The following is a 12781-nucleotide window of genomic DNA, read 5'->3' on the forward strand; positions in this document are numbered from 1 at the left end:
CTCACTCACTCCCTCCCGCGCTGCCTTTCCTCTCCGCGAGAGCCGAGAACCCCAAGCTCTGCCTCTCGCCGCGCCACGCACCCACCGGCGCAATTCGCCGCGGCTCCTCCACCTCGGCCAGCAATCACGCGCCCGCAGCTCCGCCTCGCTCTCCTTCAAGTTGTGCTCGCGTTTGCGCCACCTGCCGAGCTCAGGTAGAGCCGCCTCAGCCTCGCCACCGACGGCCATGGCGCCGCCGTGCTCGGCCACCATGGAAGTCACCTTTCCTCTCTTCTCCAGCCCCGCCTAGCCGCCCTCCCACATTCGCCATCTTCTCGCGCATCCCGTGCGCCCGCCAGCTCGCCCTGCCATGGCCGGAGATGGCCGCCGGCCTCGTGGCCGAGCCGCGCCACCGCGCCAGCGTAGCCCCTGCCTCAGCCGGCCAGGCCGAGTGGCCGTGGGCCGACGCCTGCCGGGCCATCTTCCCCTCCCTTGCGCTCGGGCCGCGCAGGCCAAAAGCGGTCGTGGGCCAGCTGATTCCAGCGGGCTGGCCCAGTAGCGTTTGAAGAAATTGTTTTTAATTTATTCTTTATTATTTGAAAATAGATATGGTTTGCAAAATGTTTGGATACTGAAAGTTGCTCCAAATCTGTTGAAATAAATTTGTCTAGGTTCCTTATCATCAGATCTACTTGGAAAAAATTGTGCATGTCATTTTTGAGATACTTTGCTGTAGGATTTTATTTAATCATGAATATTGCTGATAACTTGAAAAATATGTAGAAAAATCTATAGGCTTTAGAAAAATATGATTCTAAGTTTGTTAATCTTCTTATGTCATGTATTTCCTAGGAAAAATATGTTTCATGAATGTGCTGTGGGAAAATTTTGAGGTGTAGTTCAAGTACCTTTAATAGCTGATTTTTGTTATTTTTGCTAGAGAGCAAACTTTGTATAAAACATGCATGTGATAATTTTTGTACAGTCATTGTATGCTATGAAGAACATAGGAAAAATACTAACTCTGTTGTTTGACACTTTTCACAGTACAAAGTATTTTCATGTACAAAATCATGCCATAGCTTGTTATTTTTGTGTAGGCTAATCCACTCACTCAAATATGATGAAAATCTGTTAGTAAACTACTTAGGGTAGTACTATGCTGTAGTAATTTTCTAAGAATTTTTCTAAGCAAGAAAAATAGAGGTTGCTATTCAAACCTATTATTAATTAGGGTTTAATTAAGCATTTCTTTATGTGTTTAAGAAATTAGCAAAGCTTTGGTGTATCTTTGAAGCATTTCATAAGATATGTTGACTTAACATATTAGTAGTAGAAGAGAATGCAGTAGATAACATGTGCTTGTAGTATATTTTCTTGGATGATGTTGACTACCTTGCATTCAAACATATCCATTGTATTCATCTCATCCGATGCACCGATTGCATAAGCACTTACGCACATTGCATCATACAGGATCGCAAACCGAGAACCCAGTCGTCATACCCAAGGAGCCCGAGGAGCAGCTCGAGGTGCAGCAGCAGGAAGTGCCAGAAGCCGACGAGGAGGACGTTGAGGAACTTCCGGAGTGCCCCGATCACCGCCCGAGCTCCTTCGAGAGAGGCAAGCCCCGGAGCATTTTCTCACGGTTTGCAATTATTAATTAAATGCTTTACTTTAATTGATGCATTACGTTCAGGAGTTGTTTGCAACCGTTGCTGCATTATACCTTGTCTACCTTTGTTATACTATATCCTTGTTACCTGGGTATCCGCAGTCGAGTCAATGCTTAGCTGGCTTAGACCGGTAGAAGTCGGGTGATTCCCTGTCACCTGCGAGCTATAGGTGGTTACCTAGATCCGCTTGGATGACTATGAAGTCATGGTATAACTAAGTGTCAAATGAAGTTGAGACCGGACGGAGACTTGCAGAGTTTTGGACTGTAGTGCTTTCCGTCTGTGTCGATTAAGGACCGACCGTTGTTGGGCCTCGAGTCATGTTGAACGCATGCCTTACATTTAGCTGGCTGGATAAAGTACCTTCCGACCACGAAGCTGGGAGATTTTTCGGGCCGAGTAGATTGCCCGCAACGCACTGTGCCGGAGCAGGTGTGGTAGGACACGGGGGCGGGATGATAAGACCAAAGTGCAGTCGGTCGGCCCTCGGGTACATGTGGTTCCTGGCAAACTCGAGATTCCTGGAAAGTTGACTCGGTGATCAATATCTCACTTTAGCGGGTGAGTGAGGTTTGTGTAAGGAATAAATCACCAGCTGGTTAGGAATCGATTCGAATCGCCATCGCTCCTGGATAGTGAGCACTTGACTTGAGTTACTTCATCGTAGTAAATGTTTATGGAACACTTGGACAGTTATAATGAATATGACAGTATGGAAGTTGTTTAACGATCATTGGTTATCATTATCTGCTTAATCACATGTTTACTCTAGTATAGGTGCAAATCTAGTTGATAGGTTAATAATAATTAACTTGGCAATAATGCTTTTAGAAAGGTTCTTGAAATGCTAAAAATGCTTCTTTTTGCAAATGAGTCAGCTACCCTACTATAAAGCCCTTCATAATCCTTGGTGTCATTTATTTTTGGTTATATCGGGTAAGTCTAGCTGAGTACCTTCTCGTACTCAGGGTTTTATTCCCACTTGTTGCAGATGGGCAGATGTATTACGGCTACTGTATCAACTGCCTTTATCCTGCGATGGGTGATGCTTAGGACCATGGGCATGGTCATTCCTTACGTCTCGCCTGATGCTTTTGTTAGAGATGATCATTCACTAGCACTATATTTAAACTCCACGTGTGTGTGTGGGGTTTGAACAAATGACTTCCGCTACTTTTATTCGAACTGGTTTTGGAATAACTATGTTGAAACTCTGATGTATCTGAGATTGCGAACTTTTATGTAATTTGTGATGGTGACCGCTAAACTTATTACGATCTTGGCTGGAATGAAAGTTGGTTTGAAATCCTTCATGATTTCACGGACTATCGGGTTATACGGGCTTAAGTTTGCTAAATCGTCTGCTCTGGCGGATGATTTTCTTACTTAATTTCATATAATTGGTCGGTTCTGTTACATGCAACATCAGATCTACTTTTATAACATCTAGATGAAACACTTACAACATACGTCCAAAACAGTTAAAACACTTGCAACATACGTCTGAAACACTTGCAACACACTAGAAAAAACTTGAAAGCATATGTGTAGCCATTACAAACCATTGCAACATCCAGATGAAAACACTTGCAACATACGTATGGAAATACCCGAAACATTTGCATATATATACAACATTAGGAACATACACTTGAAACATATGTGTATAGCCGTTACAACATATGCAACATCTTAATCTACTTTTGCAACATCCACATGAAACAGTTGCAACATATCTCTAAAACACCTGAAATATTTGGAAGATATATTTGCAACATACGACGTATCCTGATGCGGCCTCCTCCGCTAGCTACAGCAAGGCGCTGCAGCCGTAGCAGGAGCGTGACGACAGAGGGCTTCCACGTCAGGGCCCAGCGCTTCTCCTTGCACCGGCGGCGCCTATCGGCGTCGTCAGGCGCGAGCACACGCCTGGCGACCTCGGTGGCTAGCTGGCGGCTGAGGAAGCGGTCTCCACACGTGGGTGCGGCGGCACCCGCGCTGTCAATCTAGGAGGACGGCGAAGCAGGAGCTGTGACAAGGGAGGTCCGATGGGCGTGGGGGCTTGAGTGGTGGAGGTAGCAGCGATAGAGTTTTTGGGAAGGAAAATAAGGGAACGCCATGGGCGATGGACGAAGCAGAGCAGGGGATGTCTCCTTTTTCTTATCCTTGTGTAGCCAGCACAATGGAGGGACGGGCGCGAGCGATAACAATAAAAAATAGGAGGCATGCCGTGCAATGCAGTTGCAGGTCCAGGAAGATCACAGACGCCCTACACACAGCATTACCGTTGAGAAAACGGTAGGCTTGAAATTCCAAGGGGTGTCCCTAAATGATTTAATTTTTATCGATCAACAAGATTCTTTTGGCAAGGCAACAATGATGAACAGAAATATTGTCTTGCTAAGTGGGACATTCTATGCTGCCCTAAAGACCAAGGTGGGTTAGGCATAACAGACATTGAAGTTAAAAACAAATGTCTTCTAAGCAAGTGGTTATTTCAATTGCTGAATCAAGAAGGAAACTGGTAGATCTTACTCAGGAATAAATACCTGAGTTCAAAATGTTTGACCCAGATTCAAATTAAGCCTAGGGATCCTCACTTTTGGAAAGGTTTTTTAAAGGTTAGGGATGATTTTATAGGATACGGGACATTTAGGATAAGAGATGGCTCACAAATCAGATTGTGGAAAGATAGATGGATAGGCTCTACTCCCTGAAAGAACAATTTCCTAGCCTGCGTATAATATTATCAATTGTCGTCATGTCACTATTGAGAATGTCATGAGTCAAGGGCCTCTTAATATCACTTTTCGAAGAGCCCTAGCCGGAGACAAATTAATTGCTTGGCATAACTTGGTAGTGAGAATAACCAAGATTCAGCTTTCGGAGGGTAAGGACGGTTTTAACTGGGACTCACATAATCATGGTCAATTCTCAGTGCAGTCAATGTACCGATTTATGATAAAACCAGGACATCTCTTTTACCAAGAAAATTATTTGGAATCTGAAACTCCCTCTTAAAATAAATATTTTCCTTTGGTACCTTCAACAAGGTGTGATTTTAACAAAGGATATTTAGGCAAAAGAAAGGATAGCCAAAAATGTTGTTTCTGTAATTGCAATGAAACAATTAAACATTTGTTTTTTTATTGTCAACATGCTAAGACAATTTGGAACATAATTCATATAGCTACTGGGTTATACCCACCTAGATCCATCTCATATATTGGTGAATTGGCTAACGGGCCTACCAAGGACGGGGAGAAAAAACATTTTTGTGGGAGAGCGCAACTCTTATTTGATCAATTGGTGTTCAACGTAATGATATTGTTTTTGAGAAAAAAAAAACAATATACTTTCTTTTTGCATGCTACCTCTAGGGGAACATATTGGCTACGGTTTTGGGCATTGATGTAGCGTGAGGACACTAGGGAGCAGCGGCGGATCTGCCAGGGGGGCTGGGGGGCTCGAGCCCTCCTACCGTGGCTGAGCCTGTGGAGCCCCCCCCAGCCCCCCCCCCCCCCCCCCCCCCCTAATTTTTTCTATCATTGGAGGATAGAAATGAGGAGCTCGAACATTGAGCTGGGGTTGAAGACGATGCTGGAGCGTTGAGCTGAGTTTGATGACTTTGTCCGCGTGTGAACTTAAGCCCCCCCTAGATTTTCATCCTAGATCCGCAACTGATAGGGAGATGATCTGGTTGGTGAGCAAATCTTTGGAGGTGATCGCTTTGGATATTTTCGCCAAGAATAGATGGAAAAACAATAATAGACTTTGATAATAATTTTCATTCTAAAGTGTGCTCTTTCCCTTTATTTGTTTATCAACATTTATGTTGAAAATCTTGTAAGAGATTGGTTGTGTACGTTTGTAGAGGCTGGAATTATTCCTTTTTCTAAAAATGCTACTAGGCAAAGAATTTAGGGGTCTGTTTGGTCGGCCGTGAGCTATGAAAAAAGTTGTTGTGGGCTTTAAGATGTAGAAAAGCTACTGTGAGTTCTGAGTTGTCAATTTTGAGAAAACTGAAAAGTTTTTGATTGAAACAAATGTGAACTGTAGGTTTGGTAAGAAATCCCTGTACTGCCCTAAAGGCTTGAGACAGTTTATATACAAATTGATAGCAAAAGACTATGCTGTTCATTGATTCAATGTAAATAATTATTTTAGAAAGAGAAATCTAATATATTCTTTTTGAAGTTTTGCGTCGGCCATTGACATAAGGTCCACATAAATTAAACCACGGTGGTTCACGAGACTTTGGCGGGGCCATGCTGGACAACACCGGCCGTATCAGCGACGGCTGCTGGCGCCAACGACGGAGGTGTCAGGGTTGGTCGACAGCCGGCGCCCGGTAGCACTGGGCGACACATCCACTGCTGCTGGAGCCTAGGCCGGACGTGGTGAGCTGACCAGCGAGATGGGCCATGCCAAGCTTGACCTGTTGACGCTGATGTCGTACCTGGACGCCACACATGTATCGTGACACCACGAAGGACCTGATGCTGTAGGAGTTTGTGGCTTCGCTCGCTTTCAGTCAGATCACGGGAGGCCCTACGCCGGGGAGCCTGTCCACAACTCCAGTGTCGGCCTCTCCAAAAGATTGGACCTCGTCAATGGGCATCTACGTGTGCACCTGCGCCCTCTCGGGTGGGCTGCAGTTGTCGTCCTAGCGCGACGATCGCCCTGGCGTCTCCGCGATGGAGTGGGCCGCTCCATTGCACCCCGCTCAGTTGGTAACAGACTCACCTCTCCTATCACCCGGGCAGGCATAGGCATAGGTCACGCTACCATGGGTGGCACGGACACCCCCTCGGGCACTGATGCATCTTTAGAGGACGAGGTAAGCTGTCCACCAGGCTTTGGTACGAGACCACGATGGACGCTGACCTGCTCAGTATGCCACGGCGGGATGGCCATCCGGCTCTAGACAGCGACAACTCCTCCACACGCCGTCTCAAGGGCTTCACTAAGCGGGTGATGAGGAAGGCCGACTCCCCGCTAATTCGTCAGGCCCCCAAGCAGCCGTCACCTGCTAAGCCGGTGCTCCCACTACGGAGCAAGTGGCTGATGGCTCAGAGTCTCTCTCGGGTGCCTATGTCCAAGCGAGGTGAGGTCCTTGTCATGCAGCGTATGGGTTTGGTCATGGGTCTATCAACGCCAAGCATGTCGGGACGAAAAGGCCTACGAGGGGCTCTTCAAAGGTGAGTTGAATGCTTCCAATGTCGAAGCACGGGAAGTGCTTTTCACGGCTGTCGAAACAGGGCCACGTTGGAAGCAGCGGAGGCGGAAGCCAACTTCTTAGGTTACATTGCTGCCCAAATCTAAGGTTGTCTACCTTGTGTGTAATACCAAAACTTGAATCTGTAAGCTAGGATGGTCCAGCTGTAGGCTGTAACCCTGTAGACCTAGGGCCTCGTTAGTAGCGCGTCGTTGTATGTTAAACTCTTCTACCTTAATTAAAATAATGTGCAAAGATCCTTTGCATATTCGAGAAAAAAACATGGCTATCAACCTGCAGTATAGGAATTGTGAGCGGTAGTGTATTCTTGCTGTGGTTGTGTCTGTTGCGGTTGAAATAATCGCCAACACCGCGGGGAGTTTGGCGCTATATTGTCTTTGATTCTCGTGGTCGGTGATTCAAGACTTAGATTATAATTGGATCCAAACATGCCCAAAGTCATTTGCCGCAAAATGAACTACATACCAGCGGTTTGGGGCTTCTACTGGTCCGAAGTCGGCTGATGGTTTCTACGGTTGATAAGTCGGCTGAAGCTGATTTGTTGTGAGAGAAAAACACTGTTCCAAGGCTGATAAATTCAAGCGAAGAGGGTGAATGTATGAACAATATAATGAAGCTGACGGTGAGCAAAGCCCTACCAAAGAGGGTCTTACGTCCTGTTCGTTTGGCTTATAAGCCGTACTTTTTCAGCCAACGAACACTATTTTTTTTCACAACAAATCAGCCAACAGTATTTTCAGCCATGGCTTAACAGGGCATTAGTCTCTCCTCTATACAGTACACAATAACGAAGGCACAAAGATGATGGCAATAGTACAGTGCAGTCCTGTCTGACGGGCAGCGCACGGGCAAAGCGAGTGCGACGCGTACTAGTGCCTTCTTCACGAAGCCAAGCCTGGTGTGGAATTTTCAGCCTGGGTGCAGCGCGGCCTATACGTCCGAAACCGTGTCGTCGTCGCCGTCGTCGCCTTCAGAGCAGAGCGCACATTCCTAGGACGAGGCTGAACGTGGAGAAGACGCGACCAGCAGGCTTGATGCTTGAGTGCTTGACCGCTTGAGGGCACTCCACTATCAACCCTGCGGAAGGACGACCAATACCTTGGCGCCTTCCTTCACAGTTCGCATGCGATCATGACCGTCGCTCTTTGAGATGAGAAAAGGCAGAGAAAATTTTAGTCCAAGCTGAATTGTTCGCCATTTGAACTACTGTTCCCAACGACATCAACGCTTCGAGATCCGTGTAAATTTCAAAGGCAAGTACGTACGTACTCTGGTTTGTGTGAAATTCAGAGATTGCTTAACGCGGGCAGATCAGAGGAGACGAAACACGCACCTGGTTGAGCTATTCCCTGCGTGTGCGTGGCCAGATAAACCCTTCATCAGAAGCAACCAACAACTGGGGCTGAGATATTGGCGCCGCACTAGTTGAATTGAACCACATGTATATATCTTGATCATGTGGAGTTAAACTACATTATCTGATGATAAACATATATAGGTTCAAACAGGTATATACACACCCGAGTGGCCAAGTGCTCATCCATCCGGGGGTAAGACAAGCATATGCATTGACTTACTGACCATGCATGATTGTTGGTACTACATTTCTCACGCACCGACTCAAGCCACCTAATTAAGCTGACACATTTCCCAGTAATTCGTAAAGGTGAAACATTTGGCGACGATCCTAGCTAGTAGTGCATGATATCATTGTCGCTCTTCAAATAAAATTTTCAACTCCATTGATTTCTAGAAAACAAAGATGACTTAAAATGACACACATTTAAAGTTTTATATAGATTCATATAGGAGCATTATGCTGCGGATAGGGAGCCGGCCTGGCCCTGCCGTAGGAAGGAGACACTACTGCAAACTTGAAATTTCCTGACGGTTTCGAATTTTTTTGGCAGTTATTGCATAAATCGTCAGGGTACCTTGACGGTTTCTGGAAAACACACAGGAAAATTGATATTATTTTGATGATTTCTAGAAAACACATAGGGAAATTAAATAACCGTCAGGGAAATTTCTATTTAACCTGTGAGTGCACATAACCGTCAGGAAAATTCCTAATTCCCTGACGGTTTCGTATTTTTTTATGGTTATTGCATAAACTGTCAGGGTAAATAGAATTATCTTAACGGTTTCTGAGAAAACACACTGGAAAATACTAGAAACTCAAGAACATGAACAAAAGGTTTTCTCCTTTTAATCTGTGGTGAAATTTTTATAACTAGTCTTTCTCCTTCGTGCTAACTCCAAGTGATATGTTTCTTTTTCCTAGTTGTATCTAAAATCATGATCTAGCAATAAACACCATTTGTTTGGATACCAATTATTATTTCTTGGTTGTTTTGCATATGTTTGTTTTCCAATCATGTATATAGAGAAAGCACCTTGTGAAATAACCTTTCAAAAATGTCTTTCATACTCAAGCTTTTTTGTACATAAATAGGCTACATACATACTGTTGTGTAGAAGTTTAAAATTTTTTTGGAGCTGATTTTCTATTTTCTATAGTCTAAATGAATTTCTGCGCGCTTATCGAAAATAATTCCAAATTGAACAATAGGTACCTGCAATAAGATTCCAAGAACACTATATAATTTATATCTATGTTCATATGTTTCGCTCTAGGACATATCCGGAGATGGATAAAAAACATTTGTTTGCCATGGATAATTCATCCTTCTATCTCTAAATTAACATAAAATAATTTTAATAATTTGAAACTTTGTTAGAAAATTCTACAAACTTGCATGACAATATGTTTTGGTGTACAATGTTCCAATAAAGATTTCAAATGTTTTTTAAAAAGAGATGCCATATATTACTCACAAATGGTACATCTCTCTCACATAGTTTATAAACTATGTGAGAGATTTCTCTATTTGTGAACAACATATAGTACTACTTTGATAAAATGATTTAAAATTTTTATGGCACGCATGCAGACCAAAATTATTACTCCACACAAAATCTTAGATTTTTCCGATCAATTTTGGTCATTATTACATTTATTTTGTGTTAAACTAGAGAAAAGATGTTGAACTACCCCTTCAAAATAATATAATTTTCCATCCACCTCTACCAAAATTGGTTCACTAGGCCATGTGAGACCTAGTATAAAAATTTGGTCCCGTTTTGGATCATTTTCGGTGTAGCCTTAGTTCAAAATCTAATTACTTGGTACCGTCATGCAGAAATTAATTTAAACTATAAAAAATTACAAATCATTTATGAAAAATCTAAAACTTAGTGTCCTCAACCTGTGACACGCACAAGGTTGAGAAAAAGTTTAAGGCTCATACGATATCGAAATGCATGAGAACTATTGAAACCTAGGAGTTGTAGTCATGGTTCCATGCAATGGCACATCCATTTTGTAAACCATGTATATTGCGGATCTATTGAAATGCCTTGATTTTTCTGCAAGCCATGTGTCAATTTGCAGAACTATCTGACCAAATTTAGTTGTTATTGTAATTATTTGTCGCAACACCATAGTACAAATGTAATAATATCCAAATTTGGTTAGGAAAATTTACAAACTTGCATGACAACAAGATTTTGGTGTATAATAATTGCATAAAAATTCAAACAATTTTAACAAAGTGGTACTACACTTTGTTTCCCAAAAACATACTTAAAATTTAGCCAAAAACATTGTTTCCCAAGCAAACTTATACCTGAAAAATAAATGAATCTTAATTTGGCCTTTGAAAAAAATAAACGGCCCAAAACAGCCCTTGATTCATGCTCCAAACGTGCGTCCTGCTAAGGCCCGTGAGACTCCCTGAAGCCCAGCAAAGGCCCAAACAGGGAAACCCTAATGCCAAAACGATAGCAGCCGTTGATCTCAATCTAATGGTCAGGATTCACCCAGAAAAGAAAACCACATATGTAAGCTAATGAAACCCTAGCCAGCGACGCTCCTCAGTCCTCACACTCTTTTTCTCCCCATCGGCCGCCGCTTTCTCGCTTCTCACGCACGGAGGCGCTAGCGGCGTGCGGCCCTAATGCGGCGTGCGGATGTCGCGGCCCCGGCGGCCGAGGGTGGCGCGTGCGGATGTCGCGGCTCCGGCGGCCGATGGTGGCGTGCGGACGTCGCGGCCTAGTGAGGAGCCGGTGTTGCCATATCTCCTGAGGAGGCTACCCGAAGACGCGGCGGCGGCGCCTGGACTCATGGCCGTCGTCGTTGCAGATCCGTCGATGTAGTGTCGAACCGCCCGTACGCCCCAGCTCCGACGAGACAAGGCGCGGCTTCCGCGCCCCCACCCCCACCCCCACCCCCACCCCCACCGTCATCTTCAGCGGCGAGCGGACGAGGCACGGCCCCCCGCGTCCTCGACCCTCCCGGGCGACTCCATCACCAATCCGGCGTCCACACGTCCTCCTCATTCAGTCCACACCAAGGTGAGCCCCAACCCTTTACCTCAGGTTCCCCTGGCATCCGATTCTACTATGCAGTAACATGCATTCTGTTTAAGTCTACCAATGACAATTATTTCATCAGTGGTTGTATTGATGGGATGGTACGTATTTGGGATGTTCCTAGATGCCTAGTCGTGGGCTAGGCTGACAGGAAAGAGATAATTACTGCAGTCATAAATCATAGCCAGAGTTCATGTCCTGCTCGTAAGAAACAAGCAGCACTTTATATTATCCGCCCTTTTGTTACCATTAAGATTTATTGTTTTTAAGCTATATTATATCAGTATAAGTTACTGATTAGGATATTTGAATATTTGGGAAACAGTAAACTTTTTAAATGACTTTATAAGAAGGCATAATTGCAAAGAGCTGTTAAACCGTTCCCTTTTTTTTGTGTAGTATAAGAATCATAATTTCCTTAGCTGCCAATTTGTTTAATGGACTTAAGAATGATGATGCTTATCAAAGCTTATGCATAACCAATTTCTAATTCATTGTCTATTGCATTATTCAGAAAACCATCTAGAGATGGAGTCCCAAGTCCCTCTGTATGGCAGAAAGAAACCTTCACTTAAAAGATTAATTGGATTCCAGGTATGGAGCTATTGACATTGTCCACTCTTATACACTATCTTCTTATATTGAATATTCAGTGTATCTTTATGGCCACCGATTCTTATAGCCTTTTTGATTTCTTGCATGAACAGTATTGCCCATCTGATCCAAAGGAACTGATGGTGACATCTTGTGACTCACAAAAAGTTCCATTCTCGATGGGGTTCATGTCATTTCCAGCTACAAAGGTACTAAGCTGCTCTTCTAAGATGACTCTTGAATTAATTGTTGACACATAAGTTAACATGCCTTTTTTTTGTGCTGTTCTCAGGATTACGAAGTACAAGTCAAGTCCCTGCAGCATTTACACCAGATGGAGATCACATTATTTCTGCTAGCGACGAAATGCGTATTGCTTGTGCTGTGTGCTTGTGTAAATAGAGTCACATGGCTGTGTGCTTGTGCTGTATTGCTTGTGGACCAGAAGTTGTATGTCGTCCAGTGCCAAATGTTTGGATATTCTTATGTATGTACCTGTGTTGATGCAAACAAGACATCTTTGTATGAAATAGATTGATGTGAGACTATAATCTATTTATATATCGATGATTGTGTATTATATTTATATTTATGCTGGTATATCTCCATGATTCTGTGCATTATATTAAATATATTTGTTTATTGAATTATATAGAAAACAGTTCTGACAGAAAAATGTATTTTTCCTGGTGGCTAGAAGTTGACAGGGAAAAACAAACAGTCAGGGAAAAAATTATTTTTTTGATGATTTGACCACGGACAAGGTAAATGTTCTTATATCCTGTCGGTTTTAAACAGACAAGGAATTTGTTTTCCTGTTGGTGGTTTACATTTTTTTGTTGGTTCGGTTTACATTTTT

At 43.6% G+C, this 12781-nt stretch overlaps 1 protein-coding gene across 1 annotated transcript; it reads left to right on the forward strand.

Annotated features, from left to right (window-relative positions):
* The first annotated feature begins 11034 nt into the window (after positions 1-11034).
* LOC136462937 (uncharacterized) lies at positions 11035-12502 on the forward strand. Its single transcript, XM_066461982.1, has 4 exons — positions 11035-11310; positions 11843-11922; positions 12036-12131; positions 12215-12502. The coding sequence occupies exons 2-4, from the start codon at positions 11857-11859 to the stop codon at positions 12458-12460; spliced, it is 408 nt and encodes a 135-aa protein (XP_066318079.1). The 5' UTR covers positions 11035-11310; positions 11843-11856; the 3' UTR covers positions 12461-12502.
* Positions 12503-12781: the final 279 nt, after the last annotated feature.

Source organism: Miscanthus floridulus, chromosome 7, assembly GCF_019320115.1.
Source record: "Miscanthus floridulus cultivar M001 chromosome 7, ASM1932011v1, whole genome shotgun sequence".
Lineage (NCBI taxonomy): Eukaryota > Viridiplantae > Streptophyta > Magnoliopsida > Poales > Poaceae > Miscanthus > Miscanthus floridulus.